This window comes from Dermacentor andersoni, chromosome 1, assembly GCF_023375885.2.
Source record: "Dermacentor andersoni chromosome 1, qqDerAnde1_hic_scaffold, whole genome shotgun sequence".
NCBI lineage: Eukaryota > Metazoa > Arthropoda > Arachnida > Ixodida > Ixodidae > Dermacentor > Dermacentor andersoni.
The window spans coordinates 53,351,615-53,370,775 of record NC_092814.1 but is presented as its reverse complement, the minus strand read 5'-3'; the positions used below and the strand labels follow the sequence as shown (position 1 = coordinate 53,370,775).

The 19,161-nt window shown below is 41.5% G+C and overlaps 1 protein-coding gene across 2 annotated transcripts in view; it reads left to right on the top strand.

The window, feature by feature from the left end:
* Nucleotides 1-821: 821 nt before the first annotated feature.
* The window catches only part of Sec15 (exocyst complex component Sec15), a 24,196-nt gene continuing 5,856 nt past the window's right edge, over nucleotides 822-19,161 (top strand). The window contains exons 1-15 of one of the 2 annotated variants that reach the window (XM_050193401.3): nucleotides 822-1,032; nucleotides 2,386-2,551; nucleotides 4,588-5,160; nucleotides 8,533-8,579; nucleotides 14,149-14,269; nucleotides 14,345-14,416; nucleotides 14,502-14,705; nucleotides 14,768-14,877; nucleotides 14,972-15,083; nucleotides 15,152-15,231; nucleotides 15,300-15,357; nucleotides 15,414-15,486; nucleotides 15,556-15,662; nucleotides 17,328-17,469; nucleotides 17,534-17,607. In XM_050193401.3, the coding sequence (XP_050049358.1) occupies nucleotides 917-1,032; nucleotides 2,386-2,551; nucleotides 4,588-5,160; nucleotides 8,533-8,579; nucleotides 14,149-14,269; nucleotides 14,345-14,416; nucleotides 14,502-14,705; nucleotides 14,768-14,877; nucleotides 14,972-15,083; nucleotides 15,152-15,231; nucleotides 15,300-15,357; nucleotides 15,414-15,486; nucleotides 15,556-15,662; nucleotides 17,328-17,469; nucleotides 17,534-17,607 (2,055 nt within the window). In that variant the 5' untranslated portion in view covers nucleotides 822-916. Of the gene's footprint in view, nucleotides 1,033-1,712; nucleotides 1,935-2,385; nucleotides 2,552-4,587; nucleotides 5,161-8,532; nucleotides 8,580-14,148; nucleotides 14,270-14,344; nucleotides 14,417-14,501; nucleotides 14,706-14,767; nucleotides 14,878-14,971; nucleotides 15,084-15,151; nucleotides 15,232-15,299; nucleotides 15,358-15,413; nucleotides 15,487-15,555; nucleotides 15,663-17,327; nucleotides 17,470-17,533; nucleotides 17,608-19,161 lie in introns of those variants that run through there. The other variant, XM_050193400.3, reaches the window with a different exon arrangement.

Genomic DNA, 19,161 nt, shown 5'->3' with positions numbered 1-19,161 from the left:
GTGGGGGGGAGGGCAGAGCATGATTCTCCATTTTTTGTTGGGGATGCAGGAAGGCATTTCATCACGAAGAACTCAATAGTGCAGGAGGGGGCAGGACAAAATTTGGGGGGTTGACCACCTTCCCCCTTTGCCACCCTTGAGAGCCACCCCTGCTGGCTCGTGCGTGGTATCATTGTACTGGCTTTGTCACAATGTAATGTCTAGTGATTGAAAGCCAGCACAACACATGCACTTACAGTGTGCATGGTTGCTCATGTAGTATATCTAAATATCTTGCAACTGGCTTCAAACAGTGTCTCTCGTTGATGGTGTGTTATTTTAAAATTCTAATGAAGGAAAGTGAAGTTATGCTCCACTGAAATTTACATTTGGGCACAGCTGTACTCCCTACCTTCCTTTCAATCTGCGTGGCCCACAGAATGAAAGGGAGGTGGGGTAGCTGCAAAGTACCCGTATCCCTCGGGTTACGAGCTCTGCCGATTCAAGAGAAGCGTAAGTAGCGCGGTAGTTCTTTCCCCTCTCTGCGCTCTCGGAGACATGCAGCCGCGATAGCTTGCCAGGCTAGCCGGCCAATCTTGTTGCTGGGCCACGCGGTACCATAGAAAAAAAAAAAAAAAGAATGCTGAGACTATACCAGCTTCCTTAAGCTATACATACGGGCATTGGTGGTGATGCGTGAAAGAGTGCTTATTCGAGTCACTGGGTGCAAACTTGGTTACGTCCAATCGTGTAGATCTTGCCGTACGGCGAGTATCCATATGTCCACTGGGTAGCCGGGTACCACCGCTATCAACATCAGCAATGAAACCATACAGCTTACTTGATGTTGACATGAGCCTGAAGACGCTCGTGCCACAAGTTTGTCTTCCTAGCCACTGCTCAAGCGCGCTTGCGAGGCTCGCATGCGTATCTCTCAATGGCGGAAGATCCTATCCTCGACAGTGGAACTGCCCTTCTCAACAAGAGAATACAGCACCACATCTATGAAGTGGAGGCGGTGGATGGTGTTGTAGCTATTTCACCAGTTGCCAGGTGAGCAGGCCCAGTTTCGTTTTTCCGGATGAATATTTGGCAAGACATTCTTGTAGTGTACGAGGTCGAAAAGCTTGTCACCTTCGTTATGATAAACATGACTTCAGTCTTGGTTTACTGCGCTGCTTTTCTGGTGCAAAAGGAACATACCAAGGTGGACAACGGCGACGGCACATGACAGAGCAGTCGTGCATCCGCATTATTCGTGTTTTCATGTACCAGAAGAGCACCAAGAACGACGACCGCGCGCGCTACTACGCAGCCGGGTACCCTCATCGTTCGTATTTCTTTCGTATTGCCAGAACAGCGCAGTAAAAAAGAAAAAAGCGTTATGATTGGCTTCTCTGGAAAAGGTAGCAGCTTTCTACTTTATTCAATTCGCACATAAGTATGTGACAGATCAAACGTGAATGTTTTGCCAGTGTTGTGCGTCCCAGCACGGAATGAGTGACTATTCCAGCCACAAATCCCTCCAGCTGATTTGAGTTCGCGCGCCATTAGGCGACAAAGAGCTTGAGTTTATTATTCAGAAGCAGAGAGCAACTACACTTTTATGGAAAAAAAAAGAACAACCGCGGAAAATAAGCATGTTTGTTTCTGGCCAATTTGGATCCCCGATAACAAATAATAAGCAAAAATACACAATCGTTGGTTTCCATTCGGGGCGCTGCTCGCGTTACGTGAGTTGCGGTGCCGTCCGGTGCGTCCTCCTTCCTGCTTTAATGAGTGTCTTGTCGGCGCGTTAGGTAGGGCAGTCTGCTTTCGTTGACCTGCAGTGATCAAATGATCGAGAGCAAACCAGAAGCATCTTTGGACCCGTGCACGACAGGTCGACTTGAACATGAGCATCTACTTTTTGAGTTGGAAACGAGTGACTCGAGCAGCGTCGGTCTGGTGCTCAGGTAGACTTCCTGGCACTTGATAGCATCGTTGTGTAGAAAAAAAAAAGAGCTTTAATACTGTGTCAGCGATCGGCGATATTTGGAATTTGTTCTTGCACTATTGGCAACGATCGTTCAAGAAGGCCCTCATTCATGCATGTTAAGCTTTGCAGTCTGTAGATTAAAACTTGCTGAGTGTTGTACTTTATGCTCCAGATTCTTGGTCGTGGAGATGCCGATAGTGAAACACATAAAATTTGTATAGCAGCAGCTTGAAACGTTTTAACAAATCGTACACGATACATCACGGACGTAGATTGTCATTGCGTTTTAGAGTCGGGAGCTTCTGGTAAACAACGACTGACAGAAAGGGGGTGTGTGCGGTCTGTGCACCTAAAGCCACGAATACGCGATGAAAGAATAAAAAAAAAAATCGCCTATTCCTCGCTTTTCGCCGCGATTTTTTGCGCAGGGCTATTTATGATGGAGACGAACACGAGAAGTTCTTGGAAAAATTGGACGCACGCATCAGCGACCACGACAGAGAGATCGAAAAAATGTGCAACTTCCACTACCAGGGCTTCATTGACTGCATCAGAGAGCTTTTGCAAGTACGGAGCAAAGCACAGAAGCTGAAAGTGAGTGTTGCTTTCCGCTTTATACCAAAGCACGTAAATAAAATATTGGTAGTACTAGGTGCCACAGAGCTCCAGTTCTTCAAATACGAGACAGTGTGAACACACTAACCCTGAAATTTTAATTGTATTCAGTTCTAGTGTAACGGTAAAGTGAACACCTTAGTGTAGTCATTGAGTCACCACTTGACAATGGTTGTTGCCTTATATGAGAACATTTAATTAATTGCATGTCCAGCCCAACGGTTGCCTACTCCTGATGGCACTACCTTTGCTCGTGAGGGGAGAGGGGGGGTGCTTTGGACAATTATTCCCTCACACACAATATATAAAAAAATATCATCATCATTAGAACTTGTGCCTGCAAATTTCCGACCAATTTCATCACCCCGCTTAGTTTTCTGCCATCCTTGACTGTGCTTTCCTTTTCTAAAAAATATATATGCCTAATTAAAAAGTGTACACCAATGATGCTAAGCCATGCTTATAAGTAAGGTTGTAAGTAAGTAAGGTTTTGGGTTTTCGTAGCTTACTTTCGGGCAAAATCGAGGCTGTTCTTCAGTTCTGTTTCTTGCACAAAATTAGGAGATTATTGAAATTTTCTTGTTGGTTCAATTAAATTTGAAGTTCTTTTTGTACTTTTTTGTCTCTTTTAAGGCATTATTTACTGTCTTGTGTCGACCATGCTCAAAAAATGGCTTTGATTGACTAAAAAAAAAAGCAATGTAGTCGCAGAAACGTTTCTTATTTACAGTCAACTTTCACATCAGAATGGTTTATATAAAATTTGTAGTTCTTCAAGTAAATGTGAGTTGTCAATCTCTTTACTGGCAAATGTTGTTAGGATTTTATCACATTAATCCAAAAACACAGAATCCTACTTATATTACAGCTTTTCATAAATAACTTTGTCTTGGCTCTTTATAAGTGCCGACCACAGCTGGTGATCCAGTTACTATACTTATATTGAGTCCAGTAGCAATCAAACCTTGCACTAAGTGGCCTGAAAAGAATTTGCAAATTTTGCAGCTTGAAGAAAGCAAGTTGACGCACTGGTATGCAACATTACCTAAATTGGCACAGACATTAATACCAAGCGTGACGGCAGTGTAGATCATTGATTAGTTGAAAACTCTGATGTTAACTGTGTTGTAAATGGCAAAACTATGAAACAGCTTTTATGAAGACATTTTGTGATTTATTAATTCAGGGATAATTAGTGACGAATACTGAAAATGCTTAAAGTTGGAGAAGGACTTGTTGTTGGGCTAGTTGGTGTTTGCTTACCGACATAATGTAGCGCAAAGACACAATTATAGAGAAGAGACACAGAACACGTCACAGGTGCTACTAATAACTTTATTTGGAAGACAGCAAGAAGAGTCTATATACTGTTCCCAACACACAAGTGCACCTGCTACTACCGAGGGCGATTATCAGGGCAGGCAAGATCACTTGGCAGATCTAAAGAAAGTAAGCTCCACATTGTACTTTGTATGAAATCCCTGTCTTGTGGAAAACTCTATAGAGGACATACGCCAATGACGATATAGAGGCTGCGCCAATGACCGAATGAAGGAGCATGCTAATAACCTGGAGAAGGACTTCATTGCGCATCCTTCAGCACACTTTATAGCCCGCCCTTGTAAGCTGGTATTTCATGATGTGAAGATCCTGGGAAGAAGTAAAGATAAAACGGCGTGTGAGCTATTAGAAGCATTTTACATAAAAGAAAAAAATAGTGTTTGCGTAAGCCAGACTTCCATTGTTTTGTACAATGCGGAGCTTACTTTCTTTAGATCTGCCAAGTGGTCTTGCCAGTCCTGATAGTCGCCCTCAGTAGTGGCAGGGGTGCCTGCGTGTTGGGAACAGCATATATACTCTTCTCGCTGTCTTTCAAATATGTTTGTTAGTACCACCTGTGATGTGTTCTGTGTCCCTTCTGTGTAATTGTACTTCGCACTACATTATGCCAGTAAACTTAACGCTGGAATTGTGGGAGTCCGTCTCAGAGGCCTATATGTAACTTTTTCTTGCAGAATGAGGTGACCCGAACAGACCAAGAGTTACAAGAAACAGCGAAGCGTGTCCTGCAGAGGGCTGATGAGTTAGTCAAGTATGGTCACATTCAAAGTAACATTGCCTGGACAATTGGAAGCCTAAGTGTGTGCCTTCCTGTGCTTGATGTTTACGCCAAATTAATGGAACAGATGAAAGAACGTCGGTACTACCCAGCACTTAAAACTATTGAACAGCTAGAGCACACATATTTGCCCCGAGTATCACAGCATCGATTTGCTCAGTCCATGGCAGTGTGTATACCACGGCTGCGTGACCGTATAAAGGAAGCATCCTTGTCAGAGCTGAAAGATTTCCTTGAGAACATTCGCAAGCATTCAGGTCGCATTGGCGAGGTGGCATTGAACCAGGGCTGCAAGCAAGAGCTGGACCAGGATGAAGAGATGAGCGCGCAAGACTTGGTAGATTTCTCACCGGTGTACCGCTGCCACCACATCTACAGTGTACTGGGAGCGCGGGATACGTTTGAAGCTTACTACCGACAACAACGAAAGCACCAGGCTCGGCTTGCCCTCCAACCACAAATGAACATGGTATGACATTTTTGGACAATCAGACCTAGTGTGGTTTGTCTACTTGTGCGAAATGGTTGTCTTTTATTCCTTTTGTTTTTCCTTTTGTTTTCTGTGTACTTAGTGTTAAGTGGCAGTTTTTGTTACATACTTTGCATTTATGCAGTCTTTATAGCGTATGCCTTTTGCTTCAGAAAAAAGTTACTTTTTTGCAAATACTTCATACTCCAGTTCAGTAAAACTTCATTATTTCAGAACTAATTGGACCACTGGCTTTCAGCGCTTGCGATTCTTCAGCCTCCAAATATGTGTTGTCCGAAAGCATTTGATAAGCGATATTATGACAATTTCATGGAGATTGGGACACTTTGCAAAAGTAAAACTAATTGTTCATATAATTAGTGTAGTTGCAAGTGATATCCGAAGAGGTTTCTGTGTATTTCGAAAAGCAGGGTCGCTGACAGTTTGAGCTTTGACAATGAAATATATGAGAGTGTACCCCAAAATCACTACCTTTCTCAGTGTTGCTTTGGTGTACCTTAAGAGCAAGAGTACCCTTGCCCATCAGTGCTGCAGTTTACCATACAATGTGTAATTTTTTGTGGCACATTTCATCTACGCACATGAGCTGTATTAATAATCTCTCCTACTATATCAAGACATTTTCTTCTCTCTAATCATTGAGCCTATGCCCTGACACAGCTAATGCACATTAGCAGCTCGGGACAATAATGCTGTTTATTTGATACAACCTTTACAAAAACTTTGGTGTGCAGACCCTTCTTTTAAATAAGTGCCATAGAGTAATGAAATTGTGTGTGCTTGTAAGACCTTTTCTTCTCATTCCATTACACTAAGTATATTTTTTGTAGCTTCAATAGTTTTTGTTCATTGTTGCCAAAAAGTTGAAAACAAAGGGATTTTTGTGTAAACTTTCTTAGATATTAATTTTGCATAAAGAACATGCAGAAACAGCTTAATCCACTCTATAATAAGCGTAGAATGCTGCAAACTAGCTGGAATTTTTCTGTAGGAGTCAATATTAGGAAAAAAATTGCAAAGTTGTAATGCTTCTTTTTTCTATAGTTCTCAGAAGTTAGCTCAAGTTTGCATAATGATATCACAAGAATATTGAAACCACATAGATATCGGCATTCTGCATACCTTATAGAACAAGTGTACCAAATTTCCTTGGAATAAGTCAAATAGAACTGTAAAAGAAAAGTGTGGACTAACTGAGAATTGCTAAAAATGCAAAAGGAGGAAACCCCAATTGAAAGTTTGAGATACATGTATTTCTTGACAGTGAGGTGAAAAAGGATGGAATTTCCGAAGCAGAGAAATAGCATGTGTCACTTTGATTTTTCTAGACAAGGAAGAAGAATGTTCAACAATTTCAAAAACAAAGGGAAATTGTTTAAAAAAATTAATTTTTCTACCCGCATCTCCCCTTAACATCCCCAAGCTGGCACAGTGGGCACGAGGGATGTGTAGTTGAAGGCTCTGGATTAATTTTGACTTATTTTTTTAACGTACTTCAAAAAAGTATGCTACATGAGCATTTTTACTTTCTGCCCTCATTGGAATGCAGCCTCTGTGGCCAGGAACTTAACCTGTGATCTTGTGCTTGATATCAGAATGCCATACCCACCTGGCCTCCGCAGCAGGTTTTTGTGTGAAGTTTAAGCTCAGAATAAACCAAGATGTTTTTAACTATTAATGAGCACACCAGCTCATGGTCTAGAATTGCGCTATCTGCCACAGGCAATTAAATGAAAATTTGGAAAATGTTCGCTGAAACACTGTATTTGTGGCATGTTTTCTATGACACTAGTATGTTGTTATATAGTAGGTCCTCTTCTTTCTTTGTTCTTGAAAATAATTATTTGCCCTAGTCAAATTTCTGAAGTGACTTCGTCTTTTCCTGGCAAACTTAGATGACATGGTTCGTGCTTAAAATATTTTTGAGAGCTCTGCCATGGAGTCCATATTTGTGAAAACAGCAAAACTCGCTTAAAATTTCAGAATTACAAATCTACTGTGCTGCTGCATGTCTTTAATGATGGAAAAAAGGAGAAAAAAGAATGCAGTTTTCTAACAAACAAAACTAATTGGCACCTGAAAGGGATATAATCAGCGAACTCTACAAGTACTAACCTGTGGGCCTGAAATTTTGAGGATACTGAAAAACATGGGAAGCTAAGGACTGCATAATGAGCAATAGAAGTAAAAATTATAGGTGTAACATTAAGAGACAGGATTGTGGCAGTATAGATACCAGTGAATAGAGCAGATAACAGCAGTCTATTAGAGTAAGAGAATGGGGGTTCCACAGTAACAGATATGTAGTTGAGGCTGGCAGAGGATCACATGGCATGATGAAATTAAGAAATGTGCAGACATAAGATGGAGTCAGATGGTGGAAAGACAAGGGTGATTGAAGATCATTGTGTGAATCCTTTGCCCTGCTGAAGACATAAAACAGATGGATGGTAATGAAGTTGCAAAAACTGCTTCAAATTTAAACAAGAGCCCATGTGTACACTTCCACAAAACAGCCCACCTACCAGAAACGCCACAGCTCACACCTGCAGCATAGAAATAGTCAGCAACGACACAAGCTGCTCTGGGATACCCATGAAACAGTGTGTGAAACTCCCTCTTGAAGTGTGACAAATGAAAAATGAATAGAGAGAGAGAAAAGGAGTGGGGGTTGTGACGTAAAAATCATGTGCACCCTTGGCTCTGATCTGGGAGAATGCCGTGGAGGCATATCACTTTCAGGCATTGACTGCGACAATTAGAGGTAGCCTCTGCTGCAGGGAGGGTAGCTCACTTCCCTGCACCATCACCTCTAAACATTTAATTTGCTTCTCTCTTTAATACTGTTACTAAACTCTTTTTTAAAAAATTATTGTTGTGGAATGCTATGTGGATGTTGCTTTACAAATTATAATGTATGACCATTACACTTCGTTTAGTGATGACAGTTGCCCGGCCGTTCATTCTCTGCAAACCTATACCACATTATGCAGCAGGAATTAGCCAGAAATGTACCACTTAGTCATGCAGCTTGCTTACGGCGCATTGTCATATATATGAACGATGTTGCCTCACACAGAGGGTGGCAGCATTAGAGGTTGAAATCTTGCCTCCCTGTACATGGTGGTGTCATGATTTGTAGGATTACTATCACAATATTTGGTTAACCTTGATTGCAGTTCATACTGTCGCTAATGTTGCAGTGATGCCCACACTCAACCACCATATTTTGGTAGTCCTATTTTATTTTTAGTTTGTAAGGTGGAAATATTTTGAGTTTTGTTCATTGTTTTCTGGACTAGTGTCATGGGAATCCAAGTGTGCTGGTTCTAATACATTCTCAATTTTCAGCATGAGACAAGTGATGGATATCGTAAATATTTTGCGGAAATTGTTGGGTGAGTTATGCCAGCAGTTTTGGTAGACTTTTCTTTTTTACTGAAAGTTGTGGTGGTTACAAGCTAGCATGCTTGTTAGCGGCTTGCTAAAGCCTGTGACATGTAGTTTAGGAGTGCCATAGTGGGTTTATTGACTCACCAGCAAGGCTTACATCCATACATAACACGCAAATGCACAACATACACAAGCACATACAGTAACAAGTAACTGGAGTAGGGTTGAGGCTAGTGTCTCAGAGTAAGGCTAAGAGGCCTTTGTTGTGTGCAAAGCACTACTAGCACAGCTCAAAGGTCCAAGTACATGGCACAGCTTCTGTGCCATGACAGCTTCTGTGCCATGTTCTATGCATAATTCTGTAGAACTCCATCTATGTGAAGTGGTACTGGTAAAGCATCTGTGGGCTCAGTGGTTCAAATTAAAAGGAGTAAACACCAGTGTAGTGTTTTAAAGGTGGGCAGTTGCGTGATGATAATCGCATGATAGAACAGGAATTTCACACCCATTCATCTATTAATTTACCATAACACAACGTCTGTGGCGCCATTAAAAGGAAAGAAATGCCCAACTAGGCTCAGCTGCCGCAACAAAATACTCAGACCTAAATATGGTGTTACTCAGGAAATTAACCTAAACAAGAATACACTAATGCAGGTATTGCTCATGTACACTGTAAAATGTAACAGCAACAGGATTCTAGCTCTAAAAAAAGTTGGTTCGCTCACAGGTAGCCAAGTACTGGAACGTTGCAAAATTATGAAATTATGCAATTATTTATTTATTTATTTTATTTATTTCACATACTGGGGGGGGGGGGGGGGGTCAATCCCTCATGGGATTATAACAGGAAGGGCAAGTACATATGGTAGTATTTGCGAACAAAGAATATAAACAGATTATATAATCATAAGTGTGTTATTGCAAAGGTGTTGGTTTCGCTAAACAAAAGAATTAAGTAGTTCATCACAAATGCAATATTTGGGTACAATATACTATAACAAGGAAGAATCTGAGAAAACAAGAAACCAAACAAGAAAAAGAGAAAAAGACACCTGAAAACACATGTGATATAAAATACCTAATGAACATGACAAACAGGATGTAGTCATGTGTATGATGCATCATACAAAAAGAACACTCGTAGATTAAAGTGTTAGGCTATGAAGATCGGTAACAAACCTGACTATGTAAGTCAGAGCTGTAAGGCAAGGACATGTTCTTCCACTGAATTAGCAAATTTATCTAATGAGGGGCTGTTACTGATAAATTCACTCAGTTTATTCCACTCTCTTATCGCTAAAGGAAAAAATGAATTCTCAAAGCAATTGGTATGAAAAGAATGCTCATTGAGTGTATGTGTGTTTTTATGCCGCGTTGGCCGTGTTTCATTTCTGGAGATGTATCTAGAGGTATCAATATTAAGCTTGTTGTGTAATAGCTGGTACATAAGTTTAGAACGGGCTAGCACAGCTCGGTTTTGTACTGTTAGTATTCCAGCTTTGTTAAGTAGTTCGGTGGGCGAGTCTGTTAATTTATGTTTATTGTATGTATACCGTAGAGCTTTCCTTTGCACACCTTCTAGTTTTTTAATTAGTTGTTTAGTGTATGGGAACCATATAACATTTGCGTACTCAAGGACTGACCTGACGAAAGTTCTGTAAGCGAGAAGTTTTGTATTGGGTGGTGCTAGTCGGAGGTGTCTTCCAAGAAAGAAAAGGCGTTTCATTGCAGTTGCTGTAACGTTATTTATATGGGAGTTCCATCTGAAGTCATGTGTTAACGTTAATCCGAGGTACTTGTGTTCATGAACTCGTATTAGTGGCACGTCGTTAACGGTATACGTAAAGCTCGAGTTACTTTTTTTTCTGGTGATTGAAAGAACAGCAGATTTCTTAGTATTGATGGTCATCTGCCAGTGGGCACACCAGTTAGACGCAGCTTTCAAGTCGTTGTTTAATGTTATCTGGTCATCATATGAGTTAATATTTCTAAAAAGAATGCAGTCGTCTGCAAATAGCCTAATGTTTCCTGTGATTTTTGCGGGTAGGTCATTAATAAAAATTAGAAATAAAAGGGGAGCCAGAACGCTTCCTTGGGGGACTCCCGATGTTACCCGGGCTGTCTGGGAAATCTGTCCGTTCACTTCCACAAACTGGGTACGGTTAGTAAGATAGTTGCAAATCCAGTCAATTATGGGGCCTGTACCTAATGTAGTCTCAAGTTTCCTTAGGAGCTTTTTGTGTGATACCCGATCAAATGCCTTCGAGAAATCGAGTAGGATGAGGTCTGTTTGTCTGTGTTGGTCGATATTAAATGATATGTCGTGGGTTAGTTCCAGTAGTTGAGTGATTGTAGAAAGGCCTCTGCGAAAGCCATGTTGATATGGTGATATGATACTCTCCTTTTCTAAGAAAACGGTTATATGTCTTAGTATGATGTGTTGTAGAAGTTTGCACACGGTACTCGTAAGCGAAATCGGCCGAAAGTTGGACGGGTCGTCTTTGCAGCCTGGCTTATGTATTGGGACAAATTTTGCAGATTTCCAATCCTGTGGAAGAACAGATGATGATAATGATTTGTTAAATATTATACAAAGGTACTTCGTCATCTATTCTGCGTATCGTTTCAAGAAAGCGTTGGGCATTTTATCCGGGCCTGGCCATTTTTTTGTGTCCAGGTTTAGGAGAAGGTTCAGTACTCTGGCCTCCTGACGGTAAGGGGGCTTAGTGTGCTGTTAACGGTGATGTCAATTTGGGGTAATTTCCCATCGTCAGATGTGAAGATAGAAGAAAAATAGTTATTTAGTGAATTGGCGCTTTGTTTGCTAGTTTCAGGCGACACTTGGGGATCACTTGATGCCTTAGAATTAAGGTAGTTCCAGAATTTGCTCGGTGAATTTCTTAGAAATCCTTGAAGTGTGTTTGTGTAAAAGTTTGATTTCGCTGTCTTTATTTTAGATTTCATGTCTTGGATAGCTAGAGTAAGATTACTTCGAGATGAAGGTTTAGGTGCTATTTTCATTGATTTTTTCAGACGCTTAACTTTACATTTGGCATGAATGATGTCACGTGAGATCCAGGGATTGTGCTTCCTCGTTTTTTTAACTTTAGAAGGTACATACTTAGAAATACAATGAAACATAATTTTTTTGAAACCATGCCACAATGTTTCGATGTTTGTAGTGGAACGTATTGAAAGTTCTTCAAAGGCGGTAAATTCGTTAGATAAGTAGTCAATAATACTCGTATCGCCTGCTCTACTGAAGTCCGAGTAAGTGATGCGTGGTTGGGAAGAAAATGTATTCTGAGCAGGTACAACACATAAAGTAATCTTATGATCAGACATGCCATTAATGAATTCAAGGTCCGTTTGCTCTAACGGGAAATGATGGCTCAAAAAAACTAAATCAAGTGTGTTGGAAGTAGTTCCTTGAACATGTGTGGGCTCTGTTACGATTTGGCTGAGATTCAATGAAAGCATGAGTTCGAAAAGCATATCAGCACTTGGTGAGTGGTGTTCAAATGTTTGCCAGTTCACATCAGGCAGGTTAAAATCCCCTAGAAGTATTAGTCTGGCCCCCAAAACATTATTTTGCGCATACAAACACAGTCTTTCCATCACTTCAACCTCACATGAAGGACTACGATAAATACAGCCGACGACAATATTGCACGTAGAAAATGTTAGTTTACAAAAAATTCCTTCCACTCCTGTGATATCGGGTAATACGATATAAGGGATGTCCTTTTTTATCAATAAGGCGACGCCACCACCATGTGTTAATCGGTCTTTCCGTATGATTACGTAGTTTGGTGGTGTGATTTCAGCATCCCTGATATTGATTGTTAGCCAAGTCTCAGTTAAAGCAACAAAATCTGGTTCGATACCAAGAAGTAATGCCTCAAGGAAGTCAGTTTTCTTTAGTATGCTACGTGCATTAATATTGCAGAAAGTTATTTCGGACGTAGCGCGTTGCGCCGAGTGCGTGTTGTTTGCCTTTCTGCTTCCTGTTTTTTTTTTCTCGAGGTAGCTGAATGCGGTTGGATTGGGGCCACATCATTTGTTTCGTCATCCCATCGGTAGAGGTCATCATTGATACGCAGTTTGTCGTAGGACAGCGATACCTTGTCCCCAGATTCTTTTCTAGCTTTCGCGTAGTTCCACAGTTTTTTCTTGATGTTTCTTACACACCATGAAAAATCTTCGCCGATTGAAAAACTGCTCCCCTTCAGCTTATAACAGTTGCTTAGGATTTGTGTTTTGTCGCGGTAGTCCAGGAGCTTCAAAATAACCGGTCTGGTTTTTTTAGCTGCTGGCTTGCCCAATCTGTGAATCCTTTCAATCGTTACATCTTCAACTTTGAGGACACGTTTAAGAATTTTTTCGTGCACTTTGTGTTCAAGTGCGCCTTCGTTTTCCTTAGCTTCCTCGGGAAGACCATAAACAATTAGATTTGATCTTCTTGAGCGATTTTCAAGATCGTCCACTTTTAGTTCAAGTGATATTAGTGCTTTCTGGAGGCTATTAATTTGTTCCATGCATGTAGAAACCTTGGTATCGAGATTGCTTAGGCTGTCAAGTTTTAAGTCGATGGATGTTAGACGTTCTTCCTTAATAACATGAAGGTCATCTGCAATTTGTTTTAGCTGCTTGGAAAACTGATCATAATCAGAACCAGGGTTACTTTCCATATCCCCTGCTATAAGCAGCAATTTAGAAACATGCACGCAAAAGTCACATAACAAATTTGAAAGTAGCCTTGGGCATGGCAGTACAATTAGGCACAATTCATTGGATTGTAGGCATTTGCCAAAACGTTTGCTCACCTGTATGGCACAAACAAACGGGTTGGAGCTCATCGTGCCAGCAGAGCTACCATGGCCAGTGGTCCGTCGCAGTCTGTCTCCTCCTTTTATGGTCGGTGGTGCCCATAGCCTCGTTGTGGTGGCGCTGAAGTCCATGACGTCATCCAGCGTTGTTGTTACACTGTAATGGTGCTGTAGATCGGGCTTATCCAGATAGAATGGCGCGGTAGGCACTTGGGATCCAAGATACCTTGGAAGATAGGTCGAGTTTGTTTTCACATCCTGGCCTTTTCCTTCGTACCCGGCTGGTGTGAGCAGTAGGGCGGCGATCTGTATGACAAAAACAAACGGGTTTGAGCTCATCGTGCCAGCAGAGCTACCATGCCCAGTGGTCCGTCGCAGTCTGTCTCCTCCTTTTATGGTCGGTGGTGCCCATAGCCTCGCTGTGGTGGCGCTGAAGTCCGTGACGTCATCCAGCATTGTTGTTGCACTGTAATGGTGCTGTAGATCGGGCTATCCAGATAGAATGGCGCGGTAGGCACTTGGGATCCTAGATACTTTGGAAGATAGGTCGAGTTTGTTTTCACATCCTGGCCTTTTCCTTCGTACCCGGCTGGTGTGAGCAGTAGGGTGGCGATCTGTATGGCAAAAACAAACGGGTTTGAACTCATTGTGCCAGCAGAGCTACCATGCCTAGTGAAAACAATTATTCTATTTTATACATACCAGACAGCGTGTCATTCATGTATCATATTTATGTTCTTAGGTTCTTTGTTGTTGAGGACCACATTTTAAACACAGCAAGTGGCCTTGTGAATCAGGCATACCTGGACCAAGTCTGGGAGAATGCTTTATTAAAGATAACAGCAGCATTAAGGACACACACTGTAAGTAGCATGCTAAGATCTTCTTGTACTGTATTGAGTGGGCAGACAGTTTGTTTAGGATCTGGTTAATTCCAGGCCTACTGCACGGAAGCCAGCCTGATGCTTGAGGTTAAGAAACTCATTCTCCTGTTCAGCGAAACACTACGGGTAAGGTGTATCTAGGCAAATTTTGAACTCTGTGGAACTACTTCAGACTCTCGCCCAACCCTTCTTCATTTTTTTTCTCTTGCAGAGCTATGGATACCATGTAGACCCAGTGCACAACTTGCTGCTTGAGATACAGGAACATTACAACGAGATCCTTATGAAGCACTGTGTTCAGACTTTCCGTAGCATCTTTGATGATGACTCTTACCACCCTATTGAAGTTGCAACAGAGGAGGAGTACCAGAATGTGGTGGCCATTTTCCCATTTCGAGATGAGGCATTGGAGCAAGTATGTGAGGTTCTTGTAGTATGTGGCTGGAAAGTGCATGTAATGTTGCTGTTACATTCCAGGCACCATTCCCAAAGAAGTTCCCATTTTCACGGTTTGTACCCGGCATCTTTGATGAAGTCAAAGGCTTCATTCGTGAATGCCTCAAGTTTTCTGAAGACCTCAATGTCAGGTTTGTGTTAGCAAGAGAGAAAATAATAATAATAATAATAAAAATAAAAATTTACAGGCATAACTGTTGCTGGTTTTTGGTGTTGCACTTTCAGTCAGACTGAAGTTGAGGACATGGTACGGAAAGCCACCAACCTGCTACTGACCCGAACACTGGGCGGTTGCCTCTCATCGCTCATAAAGAAACCAAATGTTGGTCTTTTGCAGGTGTGTACAAAGGGCCAATCATAGTTGCATCTTTTGAAGTGTATAACCTGTTTTGTCTTTTTCTGTAGCTAATACAAATAACGATAAACACAAACTACCTTGAAGATGCCAGTGTGTACTTGGAGCAGTTCATCTCTTCCATTTTCAAGTGAGTATCACCCTGGAAACGCAGCTGTATGCTCATGAGATGATCAAGGGAACCTTTGTTTTTCACAGTCGGTGGTGCGGTGACAGCCATCATGTGGCTAAGCTTCAGGGGAGGACAATGTTCAAGGTAAGAAACAGTGGATGTCAATGCCAAGCGACATTGTGTGCTGACATAAAATGCAGGACGCCCGAAAAGATGCAGAGGACCAAATTTATGAGCAGCTGAAGGCCAAAATAGGGGAGTTCTTGGAACTTGGTGAGTTGAAAGGTAGTGAGGGTGTAAGGGCGAGGAGGTAATTGACTGGTATTTTGTTCTTCCATTTAGCCCATTATGACTGGCTTCTAGTTGAACCTGAGGGCCAAGCCAGCAATTACATGATGGACTTGATTGCATTCTTAAACAACGTGTTTCAAGCATTCACAAATTTGCCGGTATGTATTTTACACAAGTGTGCTTCACTGATAAAAAATATATATATATATATCTGCTTGCTAAAGAAAGATAATCTCAGGCTAAGACTGCTGTAAATTGTAGTGTGCTACCAATCATAGTGCAATTACTTTCACGTAAATTGCATGCACAGAAACTTTTACTCGGCTTTCCACACTTGTGTGAAGATGTTACAGCTCTCATTTTCTACCACTAGTGTTAAATTTGAGACGGCAGGCAATGTGCATGGCCGCGGCTTGTTGAGCGGTTGATGCATCTTGGTTCCTCTCCAATGCTATTCACTGCGTACTTGAAAGAAGTATTCAAGTTATTAAACTGGGAAGGCTTAGGAGTAAGTGTTGACGGCGAATATCTTGGCAACCTTCGGTTTGCAGATGACATTGTTCTGTTCAGCAACACCGGAGACAAGTTGCAACAAATGATTGAGGACCTTAACAGATAGTCTGTAAGAGTGGGGTTGAAGATTAATATGCACAAGACAAAGGTAATCATGAATAGCCAGGCAAGGAAACAAGAGTTCAGGATTGCCAGTCAGCCTCTAGAGTCTGTGAAGGAGTATGTTTACCTAGGTCAATTAATCACAGGGAACCCTTACCATAATAAGGAAATTCTCAGAAGAATAAAAATGGGTTGGAGTGCATATGGCAGACATTATCAGCTCCTGACTGGAAGCTTACCATTATCATTGAAAAGGAAAGTGTACAATCAGTGCATTTTACCGGTGCTGACATGTGGGGCAGAAACTTGGAGACTGACAAAGAAGCTTGAGAACAAGTTAAGAACCGCGCAAAGAGCGATGGAACGAAGAATGCTAGGCATAACATTAAGAGACAGAAAGAGAGCAGTTTGGATCAGAGAGCAAACGGGTATAGCCGATATTCTAATTGACATTTAGAGAAAAAAAAAATGGAGCTGGGCAGGTCATGTAATGTGCAGGTTAGATAACCGGTGGAGGATTAGGGTTACAGAATGGGTGCCAATAGAAGGGAAGCGCAGTCGAAGACTGCAGAAGACTAGGTGTGGTGATGAAATTAGAAAATTCACGGGCGCTAGTTGGAATCGGTTGGCGCAGGGCAGGGGTAATTGGAGATCGCAGGGAGAGGCCTGCGTACTGCAGTGGACATAAAATAGGCTGCTGTTGCTGATGATGATACACAATGACTTTTGCTATATATTTTTTTCAACGATGCCCATAAAAATGCTATAGGCCTTCTTGCTATCATATTATTTTAGAAAGAGATTGGCGCAACATATGCAGTTCTAAAAAAAATTCTGCACTTTTAAAAATGTTTTTGAAATTCATCATGGTAGTTAAGAGGTTAGTCATGCCTGTAGAGTTTGAGTTGTGTACAACAGTTTATGTTGAAGATTACCATTGAGTATGTTTGATGCCCAACTGATGGTCAGAGCTCTTAAATTATATGTTATTGTTCTGTTACTGAGTTCGAAGTAGTAGCAAGTTTGGTTGGATGGCTACATTCCAGAGGGGAATGGAATGTAGACACGTGTGCGCTGACCACAGGTGGTGTAAATTGAGATCTTTTCACTGTGGCATTTATTGTAGTCAACTTGTAGCTGCAGGATGTAGAGATGAATAATGTGCAAATTAGCATTCCCTGTCTACAACTTTGTTTGCATACATATAGGACAAGGTGGCTCAAACAGCCTGCATGACTGCCTGCCAGCATCTCGCCACATCTCTATTGAACATCCTCACCTCAGACGATGTCAAATACATTTCCATGGGTGCTTTGCAGCAGTTCAACTTGGACGTCATCCAGTGTGAACGTGGGTAACTGACACCATCCAGGAGTAGAACTAACACTAACAGCTGCCTTCTATGCATTTACAGAGTTCGCCAGCTCGGAACCAGTAAAAGGCTTCAAGGAGGGCGTGCTGCAGATGTTCTTCGTGGAACTGCGCCAGGTACGTTAGGAAAACAGTGCTGTGAGCTTTTGTTCGCTCCTGCCTATCTAGCATTTGAAGACGGGAGTGAAGCACTGTGCTGATGGTTGCCTTATCTTGTTACTGTGCATTTTGTATGGTCCCTCCTGCTTGGACGACACAGTGGTCTGTAGTATGGTAAAATAAAGTGCAGTAAAATAAAATATGATTGTTGGACGTTTTACTACTGATGAAAGTACAGAAACACAGCAATAACTGGGTACTAATAATCATAACAGTATAACTATGTAGATACTGCTGCTGCAATTAATTTATTATTCAAGCTTTCTTATTGCTTCTTATATTACAAATTATTATTCAGGCTTCCTGCTGAGTAGAGAGAGAGAGAGACTAGCTTGGAATGAGAACGTTAACTCAAGCCCACAGCTCAGCATGGCTTCTAAATGCCTGCATGAAACATCTGTAGAGTGAGGGAGCAGAAAAAAAGTACTTTTTGGACTTAACGGGACCCCTTGCACCAAGCTGCAACTGTTCAAATTACCTTTGAAAGAATTCTGCAACTAGGTGACTGCTTTTTTTGGTATTCCTTAATACATGGAGAGAGAATGCGGGTCAATAAGAATGGCAATCTACTGCGCTAAACACTGTTAAATTAAAGCATTTTATATATTTCGAAAATGCTTCAACTGGGATAGTCCAACCACTTATAACTGTTTTAGGAGCTCATTTGTGCATACTGCCAATGTACCGTACATATTACCGTACGGCTATTCGCTCATCTAACATTCATGCACTTTAGTGTGGCAGTAGAATGAGTCACTATGGTTATATTGTTTCATCAATTCATTATGCTACCTCTTCAATAAGTCTTAACTTTCACCAACCAATCCTTTACTCGTAGTCACCATGCTCTAAACATTGCACTTTTTACACACATACCATCTTTCCCACGCACAATCGACCTTCAGAATTTATTACCTGGTACAACTTGGTCATTGTCATTGTTAGAATTCCTGAACATTCTAACACGGTATAGAAAATGTATAATTTATTACCTGGCACAACTTGGTCATTGTCATTGTTAGAATTTTTGAACATTCTAACATGGTATAGAAAATGTATAATTAGGCATGTTGCCCATGTGACATAGGCAGATCTACCGGGGGGCACTTGCCCCCCCTCCCCCCGCCCCCACTTTTGAAAGTGGGCACTGGAAGTTTTGGCTCTAAGCTGGAAAGTCCATTATAAACAGCTGAAGCTAAATGTTCTTTCTTACCTTAGTGACCACATAAGCAATACTTTTCTTTACTACATATATCCTTACTTGGACAACGATGGTTGTCTTTTGTGCCTTGTCGGGACGCCCTGTAGTGGATGACGCACGGGATTCGCCATACACGCTTGTGTTGCGGATAACGTGTGGCATTGGGCAATTCCTGCCCAAAAAACTATCAGCTTGCACAACTTGCATCGTGCCTAGTTTTTTGGGACCGTTATATCCGTATTCTAAAACGATTGGTGTGCCTTATGGCATGAAATGTTTGCATTATCAACTGCTGGAACAATTTAATCTCT